Genomic DNA, 16143 nt, shown 5'->3' on the forward strand with positions numbered 1-16143 from the left:
GAATCTAAAACAAAAATCCAGAAAATCACATTGTATGATTTTTAAGTAATTCATTTGCATTTTATTGTATGACATAAGTATTTGATCACCTAGCAACTAGTAAGAATTCCGGCTCTCACAGACCAGTTAGTTTTTCTTTAAGAAGCCCTCCTGTTCTCCACTCATTACCTGTATTAACTGCACCTGTTTGAACTCGTTACCTGTATAAAAGACACCTGTCCACACACTCAATCAAACAGACTCCAACCTCTCCACAATGGCCAAGACCAGAGAGCTGTGTAAGGACATCAGGGATAAAATTGTAGACCTGCACAAGGCTGGGATGGGCTACAGGACAATAGGCAAGCAGCTTGGTGAGAAGGCAACAACTGTTGGCGCAATTATTAGAAAATGGAAGAAGTTCAAGATGACGGTCAATCACCCTCGGTCTGGGGCTCCATGCAAGATCTCACCTCGTGGGGCATCAATGATCATGAGGAAGGTGATGGATCAGCCCAGAACTGCACGGCAGGACCTGGTCAATGACCTGAAGAGAGCTGGGACCACAGTCTCAAAGAAAAACATTAGTAACACACTACGCCGTCATGGATTAAAATCCTGCAGCGCACGCAAGGTCCCCCTGCTCAAGCCAGCGCATGTCCAGGCCCGTCTGAAGTTTGCCAATGACCATCTGGATGATCCAGAGGAGGAATGGGAGAAGGTCATGTGGTCTGATGAGACAAAAATAGAGCTTTTTGGTCTAAACTCCACTCGCTGTGTTTGGAGGAAGAAGAAGGATGAGTACAACCCCAAGAACACCATTCCAACCGTGAAGCATGGAGGTGGAAACATCATTCTTTGGGGATGCTTTTCTGCAAAGGGGACAGGACGACTGCACCGTATTGATGGGAGGATGGGTGGGGCCATGTATCGCGAGATCTTGGCCAACAACCTCCTTCCCTCAGTAAGAGGATTGAAGATGGGTCGTGGCTGGGTCTTCCAGCATGACAACGACCCAAAACACACAGCCAGGGCAACTAAGGAGTGGCTCCGTAAGAAGCATCTCAAGGTCCTGGAGTGGCCTAGCCAGACCTGAACCAATAGAAAATTGGTTCAGGTCTGGAACCTGAAACCTGAAGGATCTGGAGAAGGTCTGTATGGAGGAGTGGGCCAAAATCCCTGCTGCAGTGTGTGCAAACCTGGTCAAGAACTACAGGAAACATATGATCTCTGTAATTGCAAACAAAGGTTTCTGTACCAAATATTAAGTTCTGCTTTTCTGATGTATCAAATACTTATGTCATGCAATAAAATGCAAATGAATTACTTAAAAATCATACAATGTGATTTTCTGGATTTTTGTTTTAGATTCCGTCTCTCACAGTTGAAGTGTACCTATGATAAAAATGACAGACCTCTACATGCTTTGTAAGTAGGAAAACCTGCAAAATCGGCATTGTATCAAATACTTGTTCTCCCCACTGTATATCTTGTTCTTGCTTTCTCAAGGGACCCCATTTAACTGGCTGTCACAATCTCCGTACAATCAGCACGAACCCGTCGGGATGTAGCGCTTAACAGTACAATTTCAATTTCAAACAAGTGTGCTCTCCGCCTTCTTTCTCCCTTGCCTGTCACATGACATGTTCCGCTTCCTTGAAGCCAACACGCATCTTCGGGTTATGCCGGATGCTGTGCTAACCTGCGACGAAAGTCACTTTTTATTGAATTGGCGTGAAAAGGGTGTGTCCCCTGTTGCAGAGGACATGCCTCTGGGAGATAACACTGACAGGAGATTTACGATGTCTTTGGGGATACCGCATTCCAGAGCATGAGTTAATGTTTCTGTACTGGGGTACCAGGCGGAGATGGCTGCAGTATAGAGGGGCCAGACACTGGTCTCTACACAATGAAAACTGTTTTTACAGCAGAAACTGTCTGCTGTGAATTCTAAGTATCTTTCATACAAATCTTAACCTTGTGACCCAATCCATGCATCTGTGTGTCATGTAGACTGAAGGAGGATGGACTTTGCTATAAAATGCTGTGGCTCAAACCAGCTCGTTGAGTTCTCAGTGATGACCTCCAGGGGTGATTACCGACCAGCTCCATTACTGCAGTAATTAAATAATAAAGTTTGATTGTTTTGAAGAAATCTAAAAGTCTCTCCTTTTGATTACAATAATTGTAGTACAATTTTGGCGACGAGGATGGGATGATAAACTTAATCTTTCTGATTGTTCCCAGTGAAACTCAGGTTAACCGTGCACAGGGAGTTGCATTAGATGCAACCAGGGGAAAGCCACTCTCCACTATTTGGAGCAGATCAGATCCCCACCTGGCTGGGAGCGTCAGCTGAATGAATACATCATTTTGAACAGAATTGGATTAAGGGTGAGACTGGTTTCTTTCAATAATTGAACTTGAAAGTGCACAGAATGAATAGTACATATTAGACATTAACTGAACATTTAAGTGATGAAAAGATAAGAAGAAATACAATATAAAAAATAACAAATGCGCTTGTTGAGGGTATACTCAGAGTTAGGTCTTCCTTAAGAGGGCCACAGCTGGGGTAACTAGCAGGACTGAGTTGAGTTGATAAGAGTGTTCTTAAAGAAGACGGCGGGATTGGCCCGTCCCATGATGCTGCGACTGGTCCGTCCGGCGCCGCCGCAACTTCGGCAGCTGCAACTGGGCCGTCCGACGTCGCCACAACTGGTCCGTCCGACGACGCAACTTCAGCAGCTGCAACTGGCCCGTCCGATGCCACCACAACCGTCGGGTCTTGATCGATTGCGCATTACGATGATTACGATGATTACGGGTCTCGTCCAGTGTGGTATCATTGTTCGCTTGTGTATTTATTCGAGGTACTCCTCGCTCTTTTTTTGGGGTCTCAACCCTGTGTTTTGTATACGTGTTTGTTTTGTCTTTGTCCACGTGCCTTTACATTGCACGCTGTAATTTGGGTCAATAAAAAAAAACTAAGCATTCCTGCGCCTGTCTCCCGATCCCATTATACCAACGTGACACAGTTAACTAAATCTAATGAATTCTAATAATAGCGGATAGGTAATTGCGATAGAGCTGTGCCCACAAATGTTTTCTTCTTCCTATGGATTGACTGATTTTATAAATTTGGCACGTTGTTACTTTTAGTCTTGGACATTTCATAAGTAGTGAGCCGAAAGAGAAAAGATAATTGTCAAGTTTGTTTTTAACCTGCCGACAGAGGTAAGCGCAGAACGTTGATTGAGAATGGGATAACCCCTTTCCAGTAATCTAATAATTTCAACCTGTTGCATTAATGTAGTAAACATATAAACCTGTTGTTTAACAAATCTAGAACCTTTAAAAAGTTGCTGCTGTCTCATCAGCATAATAGTCAAAACTAACCTGTAATCCACTTTAATGACTGGACACTGTTCCACGTAATGGAAACAGATTATAATGTTAGAATACATAAGCTTCTGCTCAAATTCACTGGTATTACCTAAACTATAAAACCCAGCAACAGTAATCAGAAATTATCACAGAACGTTTCCATTCAACTATTCAGACCTCTACTGCAAATGTTCCACTGAATCCCTTACAGCCCGATATAGCCCAGCGAGCACGACTAACTAACTTCTATTCTTACCAGTAGGAAAAACTATATTTATGGGTTTGTTTTATTTTAGGTGTCGATTTCACTTAATGAAACACTGTATTATCTGATGTGTTTTGAGTAGGATTCTAACTTCTGTGACTGATGGAAGTTCCCTACGGTTTGTATGTTAAGGGAAACGTAGGAGATCACATCTCAAACAACTTTTTATTAAATGCCTGGGATCAAATATCATCGATTCCTTACTCTGAGAAATTGACTACATTTGTGACAGAAAAAAAGTATTACATTTAGAGGGGTAACAGGAACATCTAAGGAGAAACCGCTATTACATATCTTGTTGGACATTGGTCTAGTAACGATACTAGGATAATTTTATATGGTTATGGAAAAGAGACCAGTCATATAATATGTGAGTGAATTGTTAGACTCGGTGGCGAGATGCATGTTGCTGTGTCTAAGGGTAGCACATTCTAAATTAAGCGTACATAAATGTTGGGGTAGATTAAAACAAACAATTAATGATTTGAGGGAGTACAGTGAACTTATCACTATTATCAGGTTTTGTTTGTAGTTCAAACTTTTGTGTTGCTAAGTGTAGTATAGTGAATGCTAACGAAATATTGTTTTTTTCCGGTAAAAAGGGATTTTTATTGTCTCTCTTTGAAATGTTTCCCGGGGCTGTGGTTTTGGGAAAAGCGAGAGTGAGATTAAGGCTGTAAACTACCAAATTAAATAAGGCCTGGCCATTTTTGTTTGTTTTTACCTTAAGGTTTGCAAATACCCACCCCCAACACACTTGTTATGACTATTTGTTGGTGTTTTTAAAATACTATGATTTTTTTGTGTTCTATTTCGGAATCTTCTGAAGTTTTTCTGAGTTATAATTAAACATGTGAATTATTTTGATAAGAAATGTACTGGAAACTTCCTGGAATATGACATGTATGAAATGTTTGACTGTTTTTCATTAATTTGTCTAATATAGTAAGAACAACTTCTTTGAAGGGTTTGTATGACCTCTGACCTCTGTCCTGACCTTCCAGTGTGGTTTGATCACCCTCACTGGAAATCCATTTGGATATTGATTTTAAGGTAATTTGTAATATTGACAATTATGACATTTATAGTTCTTAGCCATATTTGTGATTTGGACAAATGTGAAGGAAAGGGGATTGCCTTTTTCCTATGATACAATTATTTTTCTTTATGAAGCTCAGGGAATGTGATTCTAATTCGATTTTGTTATTTGAAATGATTTTATTTTGACAAGTAGTAGTGTTTTTTTTTATTTATTTTTTTACACATTACTCACATGGGGAGTTACGTGTCAAAATGGGGGAGGTAACAGTCCTCTGAGGTTTTGGATTGAAGTTGAGTGATATGTGAAGGAGTGTATTGTTGTGTTTGTTCTGATACAAATCTCACCCGATTAGGTCTGCTGGATTGTTATAGGTCTAACTTCCTCTTCCTGTGGCTCTGCGATGAAGTTGACAGTATGATGGAGAGTATAAGCCAATTTGAAAAAAATAGTTAAAATAGAATGTGTTATTCTCTTTGACATATGTTTAGACATTGGTATTAAGAATAATTGGTAAAAGTAATAATTTATCACAGAGTTAATGCTTGTCAAAAATTAACTGAACTGTTGTTCTGATTTGATACACACCTGTCTATATACAGTGTATGTCAGAGCTAAAACCAAGCCATGAGGTCGAAGGAAATGTCCATAGCGCTCCGAGACGAGATTGTGTCGAGGCACAGATCTGGGGAAGGGTACCAAACAATGTATGCAGCATTGAAAGTCCCCAAAAACACAGTGGTCTCCATCATTCTTAAATGAAAGAAGTTTGGAACCACCAAGACTCTTCCTAGAGCTGGCCGCCCGGCCAAACTGAGCAATTGGGGGAGAAGGTCCTTGGTCAGGGGGGTGACCAAGAACCCGATGGTAACTCTGACAGTGCTCAAGAGTTCCTCGTGGAGATGGGAGAACCTTCCAGAAGGACAACCATCTCTGCAGCACTCCACCAATCAGACCTTTATGGTAGAGTGGCCAGACAGAAGCCACTCCTCAGTAAAAGGCACCTAAAAGACTCTCAGACCATGAGAAACAAGATACTCTGGTCTGATGAACCCAAGATTGAACTCTTTGGCCTGAATGCCAAGCGTCACGTCTGGAGGAAACCTGGCACCATCCCTACGGTATAGTATGGTGGTGACGAGTTTTAATGACTTCAACTGTATGTAAATGTCATATTTCAGTTTTTTCTAAAAAAACAGATTTTTCTGTCATTATGGGGTAGTGTGTAGATTGATGAGGGGGAAAAAGTCTGTAACGTAACAAAATGTGGAAAAAGTCAAGGGTTCTGAATACTTTCCGAATGCACGGTCTCTACTATACCCCATACTACAAAAGTTGACATATTCTATTGGTCAACTTGTCTTTCTCTGCAATAAATAAATATTCCAAACATAGGCTACTCTGGGACAGTTGTGGGATGCAATATATCACAAATTAATACAACCCCTCACATCAAACAAAACTTTTAAAAGCAATGAGGCTGATGCAACACATTAGAACGTATAGCTTAAAATGTTGATAAACTATTAGGCTATTTCTTCACATTATAAGTGCAGCAATGCACACATGGCAGTAGGCTGTAAGCACAAATGTTCCTAAATGCAATCAATCAGCGGGAAAACACTGTTCTCAAAAATGAAAGCAAATGCTATTGTGTGTAATGCTTTATTATATAGTTGCATTTTTTAATGGGGAAAATTATGTTCCCCAAACTTGAAACTCATGCACCACCTACTTACAGCATGTATGCCAGTTAGGCTCTACATCGGTTGTAAAGCGAATTAATGTGCTTAGTATTAAAGAAGTTATTTGGCCACTTTAGTTGTGATACAAATCTGATCAAAACACATTGGCCTATGGGCTAGGCTACATGAGGTGTGCGACTATGATTTGAAAAAGTCGCAAAAAAAGGCATGTGCTGTTTCTTGCTTTACTGCACATTCTGGGCATCATTCACAATTGATAATACATCATTCACAAGTGATAAGCTAATATTGTCACCCATCAGACTATTCTTAACGTTGTCTTTAAATATACTAAATGTGTTAAACTAGTTTTGATTTACACTGAACAAAAATATAAAAACACAACATGCGAAGTGTTAGTCCCAAGTTTCATTGAGCTGAAATGACAGCTCCCAGAAATGTTCCATACGCACAAAAACCTTATTTCTCACAAATGTTACACAACACAATGCCAAAGATGTCTCAAGTTGAGGGAGCGTGCAATTAGCATGCTGACTGCAGGAATGTCCACCGGAGCCGTTGCCTGAAAATGTCATGTTAATTTCTCTACAATAAACCACCTCCAATGTCATTTAAGAGAATTTGGCAGTATGTCCAACTGGCCTCACAACCGCAGACCACGTGTAACCACGCCAGCCTAGGACCTCCACTTCCGGCTTCTTCACCTGCGGGATCGTCTGAGACCAGCCACCTTGTCTGTAATAAAGCCCTTTTGTGGGGAAAAACTCATTCGGATTGGCTGGGCCTAACTCACCAGTGGGTGGGATTGGCTTCCAAGTGGGTGGATCTATGCCCACCCATGGCTGCACTCCTGCCCAGTCATGTGAAATCCATAGATTGGGGCCTAATTTATTTAAATTGACTGACTTCCTTATATGAACTGTAACTCCGTAAATCATTGAAATTGTTGCATTTATAATTTTGTTCAGTATAGAATGGACCATTACCATACACCTGTCTCGCAACAGAGGCACGGGGGGAAAAGAATACATGTCATCTATGCACTTAAATAGCGAATGGAGGACGCTTTGCCTGTGGTTAATTTTCATGCCAGCCAGGTAGGCTATACTCCTGTTGTAAAGCGAAGCAATGTGGTTAATATTAGGAAAGTTGATAAATATAGTAGGCCTAGCCTATAGAAAGCTGATGGGATCCTCTTTTTATTAGAGGCCATCAAAACTCTTTTCTCACACCATTTCATAGCCTATAGAAATGTTGCTCAAAATGAGCTCATGGGCTCTTATGAAGTGTTTGATTTGACACATTTTATCAATGTCAGAGTGATTAAAGGGACAATGGAATGCTAAGTACCAGGCAGTTAGCAAGTTTGGTAGACTACTAATGACCATCAGCAACATCAGACCTTAGAGAAGCCTAGTAGTTACCGCGACTTAATGTTCACATGGAATTTAACAAGGTCAGTGTAACAGCTATAGTTGGACCCTGCACTATTGTTTTTAAAGCAATAAACCTGTCTAATACGCATCATGATGGTATTTGCTCGTGTCCATACAACAAGTAATTTGAACTCTTTAAAAATAACTTAATCTTTGCCAAATGTTTAGTGTTTTACCAGAAACACCATGTGTTGCATAACCACATTAGCCTGGTCCCAGAACTGTTTGTGCCGTCTTACAGAGTAATAACCATAGGAGTTGCCAAGACAGCACAAACCAATCTGGGACCAGGATATAACAATGTTACCATTCAGGAGAAATAAACATGTAGACAATACCTAAGTTGTCAAGGAATCAATGACCATTCTGAAATAATTTCCATTAACTGTTGTCAGGAAAGATGACTTAAAGTGGTGCTGATAACATATATAGTGGACTTTGAGCCGCTACGGCAAACACACATTTATTGAACGTGTGCTTGAGTAACGCATTTCCGACAACGATGAAGCAGCAGCCTTGGGCATGCATCCGTTGAACGTGCCGAGACTTCGTTTTGTATGCAGAGTCGAATTCAATTGGACACCCAGTGCAAAACACTTTCTTATTGGACAAGTCCAGGTAGTCCCTTAAGTTTCTGTCCGTTTTCTTCCATGTTGTACCTAATGAACATGACCCTGAGAATGGCTGGGGCTGGTCAAAAGAGGGGTCACACGACCAGGACCTGTTTGGCTGAGGTGAACGGCTGCATGGCAGTGTCCAGTGCTTTCCGGAAGTCTTGGAGGCCTACCTCGGAACAGGCAGGTGCGGTCAGCTTTCCCTGGCGGATCAGGGAGCAGAGCTCATCCAGCATTCCCCGTAAGGCCCCCTCATCTGGGGAGACAGAAATATACATAGACATAACATATTATAAGCCTTATTATAAAGACATTATAGAAGCTCGTACATGCAAACTCATCCATATAACAGGTTATAAAGCATCATACCGGCAGGCTATTGAAAGTAACATTTAATACTTGACATTCAGAGGGACAAAATTAAAGGTACCATGTGTCTCACTCATAGCTTGGACCCACTATAATGGTATGTGAGAAATGCAGAGCAAAGATCTGTCTCTCCAGCCTCCTACATATTTTGTGTGTGTGTACTTTATCTGGCTCACCCTGAGAGTGGGTTCTCTTCCACTGGGTGACCCAGAACCCTTTGACTTTCACATTTTTGAAGATCAGGGCACTCTGGGGAGAGGACAGACAATCATATTTTTTGTAAGTATGTACAACACACAAGTGGTTTCCATAGGTATTAGCATTTAAAAACTATCGCCATGTTTGTGAGAGGGAGAGAGAAAACAGTCTGTTGAACTAGTTCCTAGAGGAACATGGTAGAAAAAGGGTAGTATTACAGGAAGTAGCAGTCTTACCACAGGAACAGTGACTGGCTGTTTGGCCATCCCTCCATACGTCACCATCGACCCTCCAACTCTGAAAAAGTTTGTGGGGGTGGACTATTTACTTGATCAGATATCAAATCCACTTGAATCTCAAAACATCAAGCTATGGCAACAAAGAAGGTTCAATTCAGTCACCTGAATACTTACTGTAAGTGACGGAGGAGTTCTGTTGCACTTTTCCCCCCAACTCCGTTCAGTGCCAGCTTAGGCCTTGGACAGGTCTATAAGGAAGTTAAATAGTGAATTTACATCCAAGGAAAGATCATTATCAGAATTTGGCCCTCAGAGCAGTGTTGATATCCACAGACCTTGAAAAGTTCCTTCATTTCATGCCGCCTCAGGGTCTCCTCTTTGATCACATGACTGGCGCCCATAGCCTTCAGCCTGTCAATAAGCTGTGTGAGGTCTGGCCTGTGAAAAGGGACACACAAGTACATGCAGTTCTTCAACACGGGCCTTCTTGAATACGCAACCTTGCTTAATATAATCACTGCTCTCTACGGAATTTTCTATATCAGTCTCTCTCGCACATACACATCACTTTATTAGGGCAGTAGGCTATATTATGACAGTGAGTTACTTACAACAACCCTGGTCTAGTACAAGTACTCTTTTCATTATTTCCAGCTGATAACCCCATGTTATCATTAGAGCTGGAAACCCCCGCCCCCCCCTCAAATGGTTTTACTTCAGCTGCTGAAAGGTCAAATTCTTAATCAGTCACTAATTCACAGATGTTCCCTTTTTGAAATGTAGCTTAGTGCAGTATGCATTGGCTCTATTCATTTGGCACCAAATCGAAGAAATCAGACTGAAACAGGGAGGGAGTCGAGCGACTACCTGGACTTGACCCCATAAGAAACACAAATTTTCTGTTGCAAAAGATTTTGAGTTGCGTGCCCTGATGAATACGAAACTGGCCGTTTGGATTTACCTGTCTCTGACCACGTTGATGGTTTGGATCCCCCTTGCAGCAGCGATCTGTATGACAGCCTGGCCCACACCACTGTTGGCTGCATTCTGGATCACTGTGTCACCTGGAATGAACTCGCATGCAAAGGGCAGTGCAATAAACATATTATACAGTGTAGTGTGATGAAGGAAAGTTAGGTTCTGTATAAAAGACTGAAGCTCACTTGTATCCTTTTAACACTACTGGGCCAACCCGAACCTGACAATTTAGTTTCACATGTTCCTTTCCAGCAACTTAGGTGGATGATTAACAAGGCCAGAATCATATAGCACTGTTCGGCTTAGCGCAGTAGCGTGAAAAAGGTATTGGATAAGGGTATAAGGGGGGGGGGGTAACAGCTAGCTTGGCATCAACTTGTTGAAATGGTGAACTTAGCACACCTGGTTTCAGCTCCTCAAAGTCAGAGAGCATCCTAAAGGCAGTGCAGGGGTTAACCCCCAGTGTGGCTGCAGAGAACAGGGGGATGTCATTGGGCAGAGAGATCACATCGTCTTCAGCTAAAACCGCTGCTGTCCTCCACGTCCCTGCTCAGAGAGAAAGAAAAGGACGAGGTCGTATTCATTAGGAACCAAATAGAAGAAAACGGACTGAAACAGGGAGGGACCACCTAAACTTGTCCAAGTACTTGTTTCCGTTTTCCTTTGGAAAACGTTTTAATAATGTGTGCCCCACCCTAATGAATAAGGCCCTGGGGCCTAATTTATAAACATTGCGTGGGCACAAAATATGTCCCAAAACATAAGTGCGCCAGTTCACGCAAAAGTTGGCATTTATAAAAACTGAACTTCACATGAAAATGTACTTATCCTCCTGCAAACTTTAGACCATGCATATGCACAGTTTCTAGTGGTTAAAGTATTGCATTGCAAGAAGGCATGAGTAGCCTAGTAGTAGCCTTGTGCAAATGCGTAATATGATGACACTCTTATTCATCACAAAAAAAACAGGTAGGCCTAGCGAAATATAGTAACACGATGCAATCATTTGCGGTTAGTGAGAAGAGTGTAAACCAATTTATCTTTGCACGCTAAAATAATTACAAGTAGGCACACTGTATATTCTATAATTTTTTTCATTTCCATGATCAATACAGAATAAAGTCCTCACCTTCTCTGACTGACGGTTTCATAGACTATTCGCAAGATAGCCTATAGACCTACACACAAGTTAGGATAGACAACCATTTGTCCCATAATTTAATTGGACCCACTTCACAGTAGTAAATAGTGCGATACAATCTGAAACGCAGTTTAACGGTAGAACAGACGGTTCACATTTTCTATTGACGTTTGTAGGCTACGCCTGAGTACTGTAATGTGAAATTTATTGCGTAGACAATTTCATATAAACATAAATCATACACTATATATATATATATACAAAAGTATGTGGACACCCCTTCAAATTAGTGGATTCAGCTATTTCAGCGACAACAGTTGCTGACAGGTGTATAAAATCTAGCACACAGCCATGCAATCTCCATATACAAATATTGGTAGTAGAATGGCCTTACTGAAGAGCTCAGTCACTTTCAACGTGGCACCGTCATAGGATGTCACCTTTCCAACAAGTCAGTTCGTCAAATATCTGCCCTGCTGGAGCTGCCCCGGTCAGCTGTAAGTGCTGTTATTGTGAAGTGGAAACGTCTAGGAGCAACAACAGCTCAGCCGCAAAGTGGTCGGCCACAAACTCACAGAGCAGGAACGCTGAGTGCTGAAGCGCGTAAAAATGATCTGTTCTTGGTTGCAACACTCCCTACCGAGTTCCAAACTGCCTCGAAGCAATGGCAGCACAATAACTATTTGTCGGGAGCTTCATGAAACGGGTTTCCATGGCCAAGCAGCCGCACACCAGCCTAAGACCACCAATGCGCAATGACAAGCATCGGCTGGAGTGGTGTAAAGCTCGCTGCCATTGGACTCCGGAGCAGTGGAAACATGTTCTCTGGAATGATGAATCACACTTCACCATCTGGCAGTCCGACGGATGAATCTGGGTTTGGCGGATGCCAGGTGAACGCTACCTGCCTGAAAGCATAGTGCCAAATGTAAAGTTTGGTGGAGGATATATAATGGTCTGGGGCTGTTTTTTCATGGTTCGGGATAGGCCCCTTAGTTCCAGTGAAGGGACATCTGGAATGAAAGTTGTTAGATGGGGTTGATCCAGGTCTAAATCGCCCAACATCAGTGCCCAACCTCACTAACGCTCGTTAGTATAGGCCCAATTAAATGAGAGATGCGCATGATATTGTCTACTCAAGAAATGTGAAATTACAGTAGTCAGACGTAAGCTACAGAAGTAATCTACAACTGTCTGTTCCACCATTAATAAACTGTGCTCCGGACCGGATGGCATACAGCAAAATATTTAAATGACCTTATCTGTTTTACTACTGTGAAGTGGGTCCAATTAAATGAAATGGGACGAATGGTATCCTTGTTGTAGGCCTATGCTACCTAGTAAGTATAAAACCATCACAGAAAAGGTGAAGAATTTATTATAAAATGATAATGGAAATTAAATAAATAATGGCCTAGGAAATGGATACCTATTTCTAATTATTTTAAAATGCAAAGAAACAAAATATATTTTCTCTCTTTTTCACCTGTTTATTGCTATAAATAAGTCTGTCCCTCATATCCCCCATTTGCACAAAATTTGAATCTACTTACAACACAACTCTTCAACCACTAGAAACTGCGCGTACGTACGGTCTAAAGTTTGCAGGAAGGTGAACACATTTTCACATCTAGTTCAGGTTTAATAAATGGCAGCTTTAGCATGAAAGCTGGCGCATGCATGCTTTGTGGTCTAGTGGTCTATTTAGTAGATTCACATGGTTTATAAATGAGGCCCCTGGACTCTAAAGCATGAAGGGCCATTGAAAGGGCTTGAATGTAAACCTAGATAGATATTTCAGCTCAGTAGTATCTCATGAGCATTAAAGTATTAATTTACCTAATCCAGCATCTCTTGGGATCACCCAGTCCCCTGGTCTGAGTGCTTTCACCTGGCTGCCCACTTCCAGGATCTGGGCCACCCCCTCATTTCCTCCTACTGCTGGAAGGTCAGGTAGGATGGCATAGGAACCTGCAGGACCAAATATTGACATTGGCTTTAGATATAAAACAACTATAGTTAGGATCAATTTGATCTCGATCCAGTTAACTCATGATAGGAACTCAACAATAAATATAATTGTGTGTGTGCATGTCACCAGTGTTGTTTTTTTCCCTTTCCTTTTTACCTTGGATCATGTTTATGTCAGAAGGGTTGATGGGGGCTGCCAACAATTTTACAAGGACACTCTTAGCACCAACAGAGGGAAGCGCCATGCTCTCCAACCTGTAAAAACACACAAGACACATTTGAAGCCTCTGGATTCTCTCTTCAGATACATCTGCTACTACGACAGCACGTCACGGCAGCATTGCACTTACACCCAGACTCAATGGTACACAGTACTCAATATTTTAACATAGCTAACATTCTTACTGAACAACTTGAGACGGGTCGCCGTGGTTTCTGTACAACAGGGCCGTACAACCATTGATTGAAGATTCAGTTGAATACCTACAAATACTTCCCCTCGGGGTTGATAGCTGTTGTTGTCGGGTGGTGGATCCACTGGTGAATGTTCTACATACTGTATGCCTCCTCACCTCGGTTCTTTTACATAATAACGATGCGATACGTGACACCTTCATTTTGAAACACAAAAAGCATGAACCCGTAAACCCGGCCATCTTGGATTAACCCTTGGCATGCCAGAGTCAAGCAGTGGTCCCACCACTTCCGAATTCGCCAGACAAAGTACCGCCCCCATTAATTTGCAACAGGAGCAAGAAGAGCAATGCGCAAGAGCGGCGCTCTGCTCTACGTTATGTACATTTCACGCTGCTACGGCTGCGGTTAACCAAGCAGGTGAGTAGCAGAAGATTGCTCATGTAACACAGTTCCGCCTGTCGTTAGTTATGGGCAAGCGCAACTAGAAACGATGGATCAAAGCAAATCATCGCTATGTCTGGTTTTCCAATTCTATATGATTTTGCTTTGCTAGAATACAGACACAATATCACAAGGTCAATGGCATGGCGGAGATTGTTGGTGTTGATGCTGGGTGAAGAGAGATTTGCACAATGTTTGCTTGTGCTGCTAGCTCGCAATGAACATCAAACAACCTAAACCTCAAAACTGTGATCAAAGCCACCGTTTATGAATGTGTTGAGTAAATTAAATTGTGAAATGTGCCCACCAATGGATAGAAATCAGAAAACACACATTATAACATTGTAAATGATACAGTAAGCATGCATTTCCCATGTAAATATGCCTTTAATTGGATTATGGTATCTTAACATTATGATTCTCATATATTATACTTTATTGCTCTTTCATTATACTTGTGTCATGACTGATGGTTATAGCTCACTTCCTGTAAAATACATAGGCCTACATCACATGCACATGAATGGTTACTCTGGGTAAATTGTGGCCATCAACACCAATATCTCTGCAATCCTCCTCTATGCCACTGACCTTCTGATTTGGTCTCTGTATTCTAAAATCATTCTCTGCAAATAAACAAGGTAGAATTACAACACTCCCCACGCCACATTATTTCCCTTTTTGATATTTTTCCTTAAACTATAAATTGCCAGCTCCTTATTTTCAGGTACAGTACCATACCTAGAATATAAGGGTTGGATTTGCATAAACAATTTAATGTCAGAAAAATCATGGAGAAAATCTGGTTTATGGTTAGCCTCATATACATGATCTACTTCTATCATTTTAAATGGAGAACATATAGCTAGCTCATCAATATGCAAATGATGTGTGAGTTTAGCTATTCTCTGCTTCAGATGTACAATGACAAGGGGCACATTGATTGCACATGCCCATTAGGCCAGATATGCCATCATACTGTAGGCCTATGGCTGCATTGGTGATGCATATCAAATCAAACTTTATTTGTCACATGCGCCGAATACAACAAGTGTAGACCTTACAGTGAAATGCTTACTAACAAGCCCTTAACCAACAGTGCAGTTCAAGAAGCGTTAAACTAAAGTAAAAAATGTAAAGTAATAAAAAGCAACATAATAACATAACAATAACAAGGCTATATACAGGGGGTACCGGTACCGAGTCAGTGTGCGGGGGTACAGGTTAGTTGAGGTAATTTGTATATGTAGGTAGGGGTGAAGTGATTATGCATAGATAATAAACAACGAGAAGCAGCAGTGTACAAAACAAATGGAGGGGGGGTCAATGTAATAGTCCGGTGGCCATTTGATTAATTGTTCAGCATTCTTATGGCTTGGGGGTAGAAGCTGTTAAGGAGCCTTTTGGTCATAGACTTAGCGCTCCGGTAACACTTGCCATGCGGTAGCATAGAAAACAGTCTATGACTTGGGTGACTGGAGTCTGACGATTTTATGTGCTTTCCTCTATCATTATCATAAGCTGCTAAATGGGTTCACATAACTGCCTTGGCTGCTGTGTCTGTGTTGTCCTTGCCACACTCGAATGCTGAAGTCGAGAGAGTATTCAGCCAGATGAGTGTGGTAAAAAGCAAACTTAGAAATCGCATGTCCTTGCAGACCCTTAACTTCATCCTGTACATTCGATATGGACTGAAGCTGTCTGGTGAGGCTTGCTATCTATGGATTTTAGAATACAGAGACAAAATCAGCTCAGTGACATGGAGGAGGATTGCAGAGATGTTGATGGTGGGTAAAAATATATTTGCAAAGCCTCAATTTCCTTTACCCAAAGTACCCATTCGTGTGCAAGTAGGCCTGTGTATTTTACAGGAAGTGAGCTATAACCATAAGTCATGACACAAGCATAATGAAAGAGCAATAACCTATAATAAATAAATAAACTGCGTTTATTTTCAGCAAAC

The 16143-nt window shown here is 41.5% G+C and overlaps 1 protein-coding gene across 3 annotated transcripts; it reads right to left on the bottom strand.

Moving 5' to 3' along the window:
* Positions 1-7574: 7574 nt before the first annotated feature.
* On the bottom strand, positions 7575-14032 carry LOC120048315 (enoyl-[acyl-carrier-protein] reductase, mitochondrial-like). Of its 3 annotated transcripts, none has more exons than XM_038994186.1 (10): positions 13728-14032; positions 13480-13577; positions 13191-13322; positions 10613-10756; positions 10194-10296; positions 9568-9670; positions 9407-9480; positions 9230-9290; positions 8972-9044; positions 7575-8682 (listed from the first exon to the last, which is right to left on the bottom strand). In XM_038994186.1, the coding sequence occupies exons 1-10, from the start codon at positions 13976-13978 to the stop codon at positions 8519-8521; spliced, it is 1203 nt and encodes a 400-aa protein (XP_038850114.1). In that variant the 5' UTR covers positions 13979-14032; the 3' UTR covers positions 7575-8518. The 3 variants fall into 3 exon arrangements, with proteins under 3 accessions (XP_038850114.1, XP_038850115.1, XP_038850117.1); XM_038994187.1 differs by having other exon boundaries at positions 13806-14027; XM_038994189.1 differs by having other exon boundaries at positions 13810-13920.
* Between the last annotated feature and the right edge of the window lie 2111 nt (positions 14033-16143).

Source organism: Salvelinus namaycush, chromosome 5 (genome assembly GCF_016432855.1).
Source record: "Salvelinus namaycush isolate Seneca chromosome 5, SaNama_1.0, whole genome shotgun sequence".
Classification (NCBI taxonomy): Eukaryota; Metazoa; Chordata; class Actinopteri; order Salmoniformes; family Salmonidae; genus Salvelinus; species Salvelinus namaycush.